The sequence below is a fragment of the Salmo trutta genome, chromosome 28, assembly GCF_901001165.1.
Source record: "Salmo trutta chromosome 28, fSalTru1.1, whole genome shotgun sequence".
NCBI lineage: Eukaryota > Metazoa > Chordata > Actinopteri > Salmoniformes > Salmonidae > Salmo > Salmo trutta.
In genome coordinates, this window is record NC_042984.1 from 17,095,064 (window position 1) to 17,107,296 (window position 12,233).

The 12,233-nt window shown below is 42.4% G+C and overlaps 1 protein-coding gene across 4 annotated transcripts in view; it reads right to left on the reverse strand.

The window, feature by feature from the left end:
• Positions 1-11,407, reverse strand: part of ptpn22 (protein tyrosine phosphatase non-receptor type 22) — a 32,512-nt gene extending 21,105 nt beyond the window's left edge. For 2 of the 4 annotated variants that reach the window (XM_029718891.1, XM_029718888.1), the window contains exons 1-7: positions 10,974-11,274; positions 2,930-3,038; positions 2,759-2,835; positions 2,564-2,659; positions 1,943-1,981; positions 1,726-1,797; positions 1,303-1,362 (exon numbers count right to left, since the gene is read on the reverse strand). In XM_029718891.1, coding sequence (XP_029574751.1) covers positions 1,303-1,362; positions 1,726-1,797; positions 1,943-1,981; positions 2,564-2,659; positions 2,759-2,835; positions 2,930-3,038; positions 10,974-11,099 — 579 coding nt within the window. In that variant the 5' untranslated portion in view covers positions 11,100-11,274. Of the gene's footprint in view, positions 1-1,302; positions 1,363-1,725; positions 1,798-1,942; positions 1,982-2,563; positions 2,660-2,758; positions 2,836-2,929; positions 3,039-10,973; positions 11,275-11,304 lie in introns of those variants that run through there. The other 2 variants (XM_029718889.1, XM_029718890.1) reach the window with 2 other exon arrangements.
• Positions 11,408-12,233: the final 826 nt, after the last annotated feature.

Here is a 12,233-nt window from a genome sequence, read left to right on the forward strand (position 1 = left end):
TGCTTCTGCTTATAATTTCCGACATTTTGATAGGCAATTTTTTGTCAACTTGACAATAACTAGATACATGTAGCTTCTCTTTTGTCATTATGTTGCCCTAGAAGACTAAATAAACCCTTACTCAACAGAATAATGTCATAGATATATAGAATGAATGCTGCAACCTAGTTAACACCAGTGAAGTTTACTCTGTCATCTTCGAGGAAGATTAGAGACTGGGGAGAAAATACAATACATCAATAAAAAACGGGGAAGATTTTCAGGTTGTAAGGAAAAAGAAATCTGGGAAAAACACCCAACGTGTTTCGGATAAGATTTCAGTTCAGCTTCGATGCATATTTTATGTGGTGGAAATACTATCAGCTTTCATGATGAAGACTGCACCTTTACAGATGGTATCTAACTGAGCATTGCATTCTCTCAAGATGCAGAAATAAATAAATCATTTTCTCCACTCCTGTTCCCAAGTCAACATTTTGCCTACATTTGGTGTATAATTTTATTGCAAGAAATGCTTAAATCTGTAGGAGTTATTATTCAGGCTGTAGCTGTGGTTATGTATTTATTACCCCAGAATGTCCGTTATTCCAGAGGTGCAATATTTTTTCATGATGCATTTGGCGATGTTCAGTTCATTCGCAGAAAACATATAAACAGAAGCATTAACTGTGAAAGTTGACACATTTAGGCCCTTCAAGTATCGGCTATGCGGAGCACTTATTTCAGTTCATCAAATCAGTTATTGTTTTCTTGCTCAAACCGCGAGCAACACCTGTCAAAATCATTTTTCTCAAAACACAGACCGCATGGCTTGGTTTTTGCTCTGACATGCACTGTCAACTGTGGGACCTTATATAGACAGGTGTGTGGCTTTACAAATCATATCCAATCAATTGAATTTACCACAGGTGGACTCCAGTCAAGTCGTAGAAACATCTCAAGGACGATCAATGGAAACAGATGCACCTGAGCTCAACTTCAAGTCTCATAGCAAAGGGTCTGAATACTGAATAAATAAGGTGTTTCTGTTTTTTACTTTTAATACATTTGCAAAAATGTCTAACCTGTTTTCGCTTTGTCATTATGGGGTATTGTGTGTAGATTGCTGAGGATTTAAAAAATGTTTTAATCCATTTTAGAATAAGATTGTAAATAAGGGTGTAACGTAACAAAATATGGAAAATGTCAAGGGGTCGGAATACTTTCCGAAGGCACTGTATGTCTTGTCCGCAGATTCTTCACATGACCGTTTCTAATTATCACTCCTTCTCAGTTTATAATAAGGGTATAAACAGTTCTTACATTACGATAGGTCACCCTCAAGTTTCTGCTCACGTAGTCTCCTTTACTTTCCTCTGAGTCCTGTACACAAACACACAGAGTTGGCAGTTTAGCATTATTTTCACACAGAAAACCTGCAGACGCTATTCTTTCTAACTTGGGAATGACATTAGTATACTACATGTACTTCACACATGAGTGATTATTAATGTTTATGTATATTTCAGGCATATTTGAGCACATCAAGGGACTTTTGTATATGCCTGTATCTTTTTGTATCTGACTTTTCAATAAGGTTGTATTCATCTACCATTCATGACTACTGCTAACTGTAGTGTTGATAACATAGTTATGGTTAGGAGGCCGGTTGTCTTGTGAGAGGACAAGAGAACCAACCAAAGCAGGAAGTGGTCAGAGAGAGGGAAGAAGTAGCCTACTACTCACGCAGTAAATAATAAACGGGTCACAAACAAATGGCTCCTCTTGTTTCTCCGGCCAGTAGCGCTCACACTTTTTCTACAAAAGAGTATGTGGGTCACATTACAAACAATCTGTCTTCAATGAGCAACAGGCTACAACACTGACCTAATATTAACCACAGTCTATGACTATGAAATGCAGTGTAATAATATAGTAAACATGAGCATAGAGAGTGACTTACCCTGCCCATCTCATACTCCCTGCAAGCCATCACTATGACCTGATAGAAGACAAGATCCCCATCAGTGCAACATCACCAGAGAGAGAAAGACAGGGGGGTTGTTCCACCTCAAAAGCACAAAAAATAGGATTTCGACACCCACCATCTCAGATTGTTCTGAAATCGTGGATGATCAAACAATACTCAGAGCCACAGTTCAATACTACTTGTAAAGCATAGAGAACTGATAATATATCTAATCATCAACAACAAACATCTAATCTATTTACTCGTTGTTGGGGTGGGATTGGCGTGAAGTTTGGGGGGTCCATGGATGTCTTACTCATTGTTAGAAAGTAGAGTAACATCCAAATTGGATGTTTTATACTATAATCATTGAATAATATATGAATCATATGAATTAAAATGTGTTAGCTTAATTTTTCAGATATCAAATTATATTTCACCAACATAATGTTTTAGGAAAGGTTATCCTATCTGTTTAACTATAGAAACAATTTCAGAACAATCTGAGATGGTGGGTATCATGGCTTGCTGAAATGTCATGGAACAACCCTAGAGAGAGAGAGACAGAGAGAGAGAGACATACACACAGAGATTGACAGGCAGACAGAGTGGTACCTCTATGTTGTACTCCCAGAGCATCCTCCAGAAGTCCAGCACGGTGTGGGGTAGAGGGCCCTGAGTGGCAATGTAGGCCCTGGCCCCTGACACTCCCTGGGGTACAGATCATATGGTCACACACCCTGGGACTCTACTCCAGATACTCTTCTATTGTGTCTTCTAGTATACCAAGATCAAGTCCCGCCACCCTACCTTGATGAAGCTGGCATTGATGTAGTCATTGTCATTCTTGGAGGTGGTAAGGGACAGCTTCACTCTGCTGTGGTCAACTGAGGGGAGATGAGGACAGTATTGTAGTGAGGACTGCATAAATATACCACTTCAAACCACTACATTAGACTGTAACTGTAAAACGTGACTTACAGGGAACAATGTCCTTGTATCGGTTCTTCTTCACATTCTCCTGCTTTTCTGCTACTTTGGTGGGGTAGGTTTTGTCAGTGCGGTACTTGATGGACTGGAGTTTGATCCTCTGCAACAGTGAGAAGTGAGGAAAATATTAGAAAATACTAGGCATATATTTGCAGGTTCAGGAGGGAAGGGGTTATCTCAGTCTATCACCCAGACCTGTGTGGCTAAATATAAGGGTGTCTAAACACTGTGTTCCTCTGGGTAACTGGAAGTAAGTAGCCATACAGCCAATGAGATTGCAGTTGTCACAGTTCCTATGTCTGAGTCTAGTAACTCTTCAAAGGGTTCTCCTATGGATTCAGTTTTAGGTTCTAGATAGCACCTTTGTTTCTGAGTGTAGAGTCAGTGTTATAATCACACCCATGTACTGTACACTCAGTGGGTAACACTGTGACACAAAGCTTAACGTCAGTTTTGGCATGGCTCAGACTTACAGTCATTAGATTACTGGAAACATAGAGTGCATGGCAACAGACTAAGAGAGGACATTAGTGACTCCAGTCAGGGTAGTCAAAGTAAAGACCCAGAGAGTCCCTCCCTGGTCCTCTCCCAGGTCTAACAGACAGCCCCAGCAGAAGGCAGAGAGCAGACATCTGCACCCTGCAGAGCTCTTTTGTTACACACAGAAGTGCTGTTCTCCTGGGTGGTCAGGATGACAGGGACATGACACAAGCAAGGAGGCAGGTGGAGTGGAGAGAAGAGAGAGGGGAGGAGAGGAGGCCCATCGCCCTCAGTCACAGAGGTGTCACTCCTCACTATGCTGATGGTCCACAGGTGATGTCATCTATGGGAACAGGACAATAGGGTGGCCCGAGGCAGTGGTGTAAAGTACTTAAGTAAAAATACTTTAAGGAATCTGTACTTTACTTTACTATTCATATTTTGGACTACTTTTACTTTTACTTCACTACATTCCTAAATAAAATGATGTACTTTTTTACTCCATACATTTTCCCTGACACCCAAAAGTACTCGTTACATTTTGAATGCTTAGCAGGACAGGAAAATGGTCTAATTCAAACACTTATCAAGAGAACATCTCTGGTCATCCCTACTGCCTTTGATCTGGCGAATTCACTAAGCACATCGGTAGCTATGACGTGCTCTGAAAGGCTGGTAATGGCTCACATCAACACCATCATCCCAGAAACCCTAGACCCACTCCAATTTGCATACCGCCCCAACAGATCCACAGATGACGCAATCTCAATCGCACTCCACGGTGCCCTTTCCCATCTGGACAAAAGGAACACCTATGTGAGAATGCTGTTCATTGACTACAGCTCAGCGTTCAACACTATAGTGCCCACAAACTCATCACTAAGCTAAGGACCCTGGCACTAAACAGCTCCCTCTGCAACTGAATCCTGGACTTCCTGACGGGCTGCCCCCAGGTGGTAAGGGTAGGCAACACTGGGGCCCCTCAGGGTTGCGTGCTCAGTCCCCTCCTGTACTCCCTGTTCACCCACGACACCAACACCATCATTAAGTTTGCTGACAACACAACAGTGGTAGGCCTGATCACCGACAACGATGAGACAGCCTATAGGGTGGAGGTCAGGACAACAACCTCTCTCTCAATGTGAGCAAGACAAAGGAGCTGATCGTGGACTATAGGAAAAGGAGGGCCGAACAGGCCCCCATTAACATTGACAGGACTGAAGTGGAGCGGGTCGAGATTTTCAAGTTCCTTGGTGTCCATATCACCAACAAACTATCATGGTCCAAACACACCAAGACAGTTGTGAAGAGGGCACAACAACACATTTTCCCTCTCAGGAGATTGAAAAGATTTGGAATGGGTCCCCAGATCCTCAAAAAGTTCTACAGCTGCGCCATCGAGAGCATCTTGACCAGTTGCATCACCGCCTGGTATGGCAACTGCTCGGCATCTGACAGTAAGGCGCTACAGAGGGTAGTGCGCACGACCCAGTATATCACTGGGGCCAAGCTTCCTGACATCCAGGATCTATATACTAGGCGGTGTCAGAGGAAGGCCCAAAAAATTGTCAAAGACTCCTGCTGTTTGTTCACCTGCACCCACCCGCAATTGCGAATATCACATCCACAACCGCCTGACTATGTCTGATAAAGCAAAAGTCTGAGGCCAGCATCCAACCCTAAACCGCAAATATAGAAAATGGGCTATAGGCTACAGTCAAAGACTGCAGAACGATTGTTTAACTTCTCTAGGAAAGGGGGGCAGTATTGAGTAGCTTGGATGAAAAACATTCCCAAAGTAAAATGCCTGCTACTCAGGCCCAAAAGCCAGAATATGCATATTATTAGTAGATTTGGATAGAAAACAATCTGAAGTTTCTAAAACTGTTTGAATGATGTCTGTGAGTATAACAGAACTCATATGGCAGGCAAAAACCTGAGAAGAAATCCAACCAGGAAGTGGGAAATCTGAAGTTTGTAGTTTTTCAAGTGATTGCCTATCCAGTATACAGTGTCTGTGGGGTCATATTGCACTTTCTAAGGCTTCCACTAGATGTCAACAGTCTTTAGAACCTTGTTTCAGGCTTCTACTGTGAATGGGAAGAGAATAAGAGCTGATTCAGTCATGTGTCTGGAAAATTGGCATGAGCTCAAACATGCGCGCAGCCATGAGAGCAAGCTGCCTTTCCTTTCAATTCTAAAGACAATGGAATTGTCCGGTTGGAATATTATTGCAGATTTATGATAAAAACATTCTGAAGATTGATTCTATACATCGTTTGACATGTTTCTACGAACTGTAATGGAACTATTTTGACTTTTTCGTCTGGACTAAACTCGCGCGCTTAGTGAATTTGGAGTGCTGGACTAAACACTCAAACAAAATGGAGGTATTTGGACATAAAAATGAACTTTATCGAACAAAACGAACATTTATTGTGGAACTGGGATTCCTGGGAGTGCATTCCGATGAAGATCATCAAAGGCAAGTGAATATTTATAATGTTATTTCTGACTTCTGTTGACTCCAAAATGGCAGGTTTTGATGTCTGAGCGCTGTACTCAGATTATTGCAAAGTTTTTTTCGCCGTAAAGCTTTTTTGAAATCCGACACAGCGGTTGCATTAAGGAGAAGCTTACCTAGAATTCTGTGCATAACACTTGTATCTTTTATCAAAGTTTATGATGAGTATTTCTGTAAATTGATGTGCTCATTCACCGAAGTTTTGGAGGTAAAACATTTCTGAACATTACACGCCAATGTAAAATGTTTTTTTTTTATATAAATATGAACTTTATTGAGCAAAACATACATGTATTGTGTAACATGAAGTCCTATGAGTGCCATCTGATGAAGATCATCAAAGGTTAGTGATTCATTTTAGCTGTATTTCTGGTTTTTGTGACGCCTCTCCTTGCTTGGAAAATGGCTGTGTGGTTTTTCTTGTCTAGGTGCTGTCGTAACATAATCTAATGCTATGCTTTCGCCGTAAAGCCTTTTTGAAATTGGACACTGTGGTTGGATTAACGAGAAGATTATCAGTGGTGTATAATACTTGTATAATACTTGTATGTGTGAGAAATTTTAATTATGAAATTTTTGTTGTTTTGAATTTGGCGCTCTGCTATTTCAATGGTTGTTGGCGTGGTGGGACGCTAGCGTCCAAACATTTCCTAGAGAGGTTTTAATAGGTGTTGCCTGACTTAGATATGTTTCTGCTTATAATTTCCCAAATTTTGGTTGTCTATTTGTTAGTCAACTTGACTATAATTAGATACATGTAGCTTCTCTTTTGTCATTACATGTTGCCCTAGAAGTCTAAATAAACCCTTACTCAACAGAATAATGTAATAGATTGATAGAATGAATGCTTCAATCTAGTTGACATCTTTGAAGTTTTCTCTGTCATCTTTCAAGGTGCAAAGATGTTTAGGGACTGGGGAGAAAATACAATAAAGCAAAATGTCCAAATGACATCAGTTTGACCTATTGTAAGGAAAAAGAAAGCTATGAAAACCACCCAATCTGTTTCTGATAAGATTTCAGTTCAGCTTCGATGCATATTTTATGTGGTTGAAATACTATCAGCTTTCATGATGAAGACTGCACCTTTACAGATGGTATCTAACTGAGCATTGCATTCTCTCAAGATGCAGAAATAAATAAATCATTTTCTCCACTCCTGTTCCCACATCCAAATTTTGCCTACATTTGGTGTATAATTTTATTGCAAGAAATGCTTAAATCTGTAGGAGTTATTATTCAGGCTGTAGCTGTGGTTATGTATTTATTACCCCAGAATGTCCGTTATTCCAGAGGTGCAATATTTTTTCATGATGCATTTGGCAATGTTTAATTAAATCCCACAAAAAGTAACAAAAACATTCACTGTGAAAGTCGATACGTGCAGGCCCTTCATATAGAGTGCATTCACTGTGAAAGTCGATACGTGTAGGCCCTTCATATAGAGTGCATTCAGAAAGTATTGTTACGTTACAGCCTTATTCTGAAATGTATTCAATTGTTTTTCCCCTCAACAATCTACACACAAACCTCATGATTTTTTTTTAATCACGTTTACGTAAGTATTCAGACCCTTCACTCAGTACTTTGTTGAAGCACCTTTGGCAGCGATTACAGCCTCGAGTCTTCATGGGTATGACGCTACAAGCTTGGCACACCTTTATTTGGTGAGTTTCTCCCATTCTTCTCTGCAGATCCTCTCAAGCTGGATGGGGAGCATCGCTGCACAACTATTTTCACGTCTCTCCAGAGATGTTAGATCGGTTTCAAGTCCGGGCTTTGGCTGGACCACTCAAGGACATTCAGAGACATGTCCTGAAGCCACTCCTGCGTTGTCTTGGCTGTGTGCTTAGGGTCGTTGTCCTGTTAGAAGGTGAACCTTCACCCCAGTCTGAGGTCCTGAGAGCTCTGGAGCAGGTTTTCATCAAGGATCTCTCTGTACTTTTCTCCGTTCATCTTTCCTTCAATCCTGACTTGTCTCCCTGTCCCTGCCACTGAAAAACATCCCCACAGCATGATGCTGCCACCACCATGCTTCCCCGTAGGGATGATGCCAGGTGTCCTCCAGACGTGACGCTTGGCATTCAGGCCAATGGTTTCATCAGACGAGAGGATTTCTTTCTCATAGTCTTTAGGTGCCTTTTGGCAAACTCCAAGCAGGCTGTCATGTGCATTTTACTGAGGAGTGGCTTCCGTCTGGCCACTCTACCATAAAGGCCTGATTGTTGGGGTGCTGCAGAGACGATTGTCTTTCTGAAAGGTTTTTCCATCTCCACAGAGGAACGATGGAGCTCTGTCAGAGTGACCATCAGGTTCTTTGTCACCTCCCTGACCAAGGTCCTTCTCCACCGATTGCTCAGTTTGGCCGGGGGACCAGCACTAGGAAGAGTTTTGGTAGTTCCAAACTTCTTCCATTTAAGAATGATGGAGGCCACTGTGTTCTTGGTACCCTTCCCCAGATCTGTGCATCAACACAATCCTGTTTCGGAGCTCTACGGAGAATTATTTCGACCTCATGGCTTGGTTTTTGCTCTGACATGCACTGTCAACTGTGGGACCTTATATAGACAGGTGTGTGCCTTTCCAAATCATGTCCAATCAATTGAATTTACCACAGGCACCTGAGCTGAATTTCGAGTCTCATAGCAAAGGGTATAAATACTTATGTAAATAAGGTATTTCTGTTTTTATTTTGAATACATTTGCAAAAATGTCTAAAAACCTGTTTTCACTTCGTCATTATGGGGTATTGTGTTTAGATTTATGAGGGGAACATTTTATTTAATACATTTTAGAACAAGGCTATAACGTAACAAAATGTGGAAAAAGGGGTCTGAATACTTTACAAATGCACTGTATAGGCTATACGCAGCACATCTTTCAGCTTATGTAATCAGCTGTTTTCTTGCTCAAACCACGAGCAACACCTGTCAAACTCAAACATTTCTCTCAAAACACAGGGATGTCTATTCACACGGGACTAGTATTATCAGGTCTTTGGAGTTTACCAAAAACAGTAGGTTATTCTGGTTAGTCAATGTCCAGATTTCAGTTTCCGTTAAACCCATCTAAACAGTAGGCTACAAGTCCCCTGACATGCTATAGGCATGTTTGAAGTCCCGTCATGTGACTGTTGAATTTGTATAGAGCCTCACAATCATCACACGTAACATTATTATCGTCCTCTTTAACCACTTCCCCAACTCTTTTCCAAACATTACTTTTCTGTTCCTCCCTTCTCTTTATTTTCAACTCTCCTTTTGCAGCTTGTGTCTTATTGAATTAAACATCGACAATGTCCTTTTTGCCTCCGCGGATTGACGTTAACTTTTTCTGCCCTTCCCAGAAGCTTTATTTGGCGATTGGCTGTGTAGGCTATTTGGCGAGCGTAGGCTACAGTTAAACCCTAACGTTTAGGCTTATGCAGTAATACCAGATAGCCTAAAATAATGAAAGAAAAACCTCAATGTAGACTATATAAACTGCACAATAATTACATTTATGGATTTTTTAAGGTATTGCTTCTCTTTATTCAACCCGCCTGCCACCCACCCGCCCTTCAGCCACACAATATTGAATTGTCCTAATCCCGTACGGGGACTGCGGGCTATGAGTCAACTCGCTCATCACTAGTGTGCATGTATGTGTGTATGTGTGTATGTGTGTGTGTATGTGTGTGTGTGTATGTGTATATGTGTCTGTGTATGTGTATGTGTGTGTATATGTGTGTATGTATGTGTGTATGTATCTGTGTATGTGTGTGTGTGTGTGTGTGTGTATATGCGTGTGTGTATGTATGTATGTGTGTATATGTGTGTATGTGTGTGTGTATATGTGTGTGTGTGTGTGTGTGTATGCATGTATGTGTGTGTTTATGTGTGTGTGTGTGTGTGTGTGTTTATGTGTGTGTGTGTATGTGTATGTGTGTGTGTATGTGTGTGTGTTTATGTGTGTATGTGTATGTGTGTGTGTGTGTATGTGTGTGTGTGTATGTGTGTGTGTTTATGTGTGTATGTGTATGTGTGTGTGTGTATGTGTGTGTGTATGTATGTATGTGTGTGTTTATGTGTGTGTGTGTGTTTGTGTGTGTGTATGTGTGTGTGTGTGTGTGTGTGTGTGTGTGTGTGTGTATGTGTGTATGTGTGTGTTTATGTGTGTGTGTATGTGTGTGTGTGTGTGTGTGTGTATGTTTATGTGTGTGTGTGTGTGTGTGTGTGTGTGTGTGTGTGTGTGTGTATGTGTATGTATGTGTGTATGTATGTGTGTGTTTATGTGTGTGTGTGTGTGTGTGTGTGTGTGTGTGTGTGTGTGTGTGTGTGTGTGTGTGTGTGTGTGTGTGTGTGTGTGTGTGTACAGGGTGGTGAGGCGGGAGGTTTCTGCATCAGTAACATCAAATTTGCCTGTCGATCATCGTACTTGTATGGGGGCCTTCAGAAACAGGCAGCAGTGCAATAAGAGGAAGCTAATAAGCAGTAGTTGGGGACTGACTGACACAATCCATACAGAAACAACCCATACAGAAACAACCCATACAGGAACAACCCATACAGGAACAACCCATACAGAAACCACCCATACAGAAACAACCCATACAGGAACAACCCATACAGAAACAATCCATACAGAAACAACCCATACAGAAACCACCCATACAGAAACAATCCATACAGAAACAACCCATACAGAAACCACCCATACAGAAACAACCCATACAGGAACAACCCACACAGAAACAGCATAACAGAAATAGTATGTCTCTGAACATGGCGTTCTTTTGTGAAATTCTTCTTGGACAATTGGCAGAGTTCTGCTCAGTGGAATAACAGTATGGCTTATCACAACAGCACTCTCTCTTTGTCCACACACACTCACATAAAAACAAATACACTCCCTCACATGCTCTCGAAGTTTAGACAAACTGTAAACACTCAGCATCACAGGACAGGTGAGGTCTGCACCACTCCAACTCATAAGACTAAATCCACTTTTTTATACAGCGAGAAAAGTGATCAAATAAATAGATGAACTCACCGAGAACTCCCCTGTGAGGCCACTCTCCGCTTCCTCCTCCTCAGCCTCCTTGCTCTCCACTTGAGCCAGGAAGCCCCTCAGTATCCAGGCTTGCTGCTCCATGGCTGGGCTGCTGGGGCTACACATGTGCTGCTGCTGCCTGGCATGTCAGGACACAGAGGGCCACTGGACCATGGACAGGGGGCCCGCCGTCAGGGTCCGGGTGGCTGGGGGTGTCTCTGTTCCAAGGGGCCTGGTGAGAGGCACAAGGCACTGTCAGAGCTGTCGTCAGTTCAAGGAGGCAGCAACAGCAAGCTAGAAGGTTCTGTGGTCAGATAAAAAAAAATATTACCACACCCCCTTGTGTCTCTCTCACTGGGTCCTAGAGTCAGCCATGCTCCGAAGCACCTCATCAGGGTGTGTGTGTGAGCAAGAGAGAGAGAGAGAGAGAAAGAGAAAGATAGAAAGAAAGATACAGTGAGACAGGCACAGACACAAACACAGAGGGAAAAGGGAGATAAATGTACACACACATGCTTGAACAGTGTTTCTAGCCCAGCCCTAGAGCAGGGTTTCCAAAACTAAGTCCGTGCCCCCCCCTGCCCTAGAGCGTGCCGGAGGCGGTCCAGCCTGTTGAACCACATTCAGGACATGCAGCCAGGAGGAGAGAGGGAGGGCCAGGAGGGAGGGGTGGTGCGGAGTCAAGGTGAAGGCTGGCTAGATCCTGTAAAACAGGTAACTCCCTCTCTCTTTCTGTCTGGCGTTTTCCCCCACAGTCCAGCTGGTCCACCGACCGTCAGGCACTAAGCAAAGTGACAGCCCATTACCATTTCAGATTCATAACTCCTGAAAGATCCATGTTAATCTCACCTTATTGAACTATCTGGTAGAATTGTAGAGATGCTATGGTGCTAAATCTGTCTAAACAGTTCCTATTGGATCTACTGCAAGAGAGCGAGTGAGAGCGAGAGAGAGAGAGAGAGAGAGAGAGAGAGCGAGAGAGAGCGAGAGAGCGAGAGAGCGAGAGAGAGAGAGAGAGAGAGAGAGAGAGAGAGAGATGGAATCAAAGTTCCAGTACCAGTTGTACTCATATTGATAGTGTCATGTCTTCTATAAACAATGTATTAGTACAAGTACTTACTTGGTACATTCACTTTCTCTCTTCTGCTTGTATTGACTATTGTCAGACCAACTCCTGTGTTGTTGCTTGTGTGTGTAATATCTGTGTGTGTGATTTCTCTGTGTGTAATCTCTGTGTGTGTGATCTCTGTGTGTGTGATC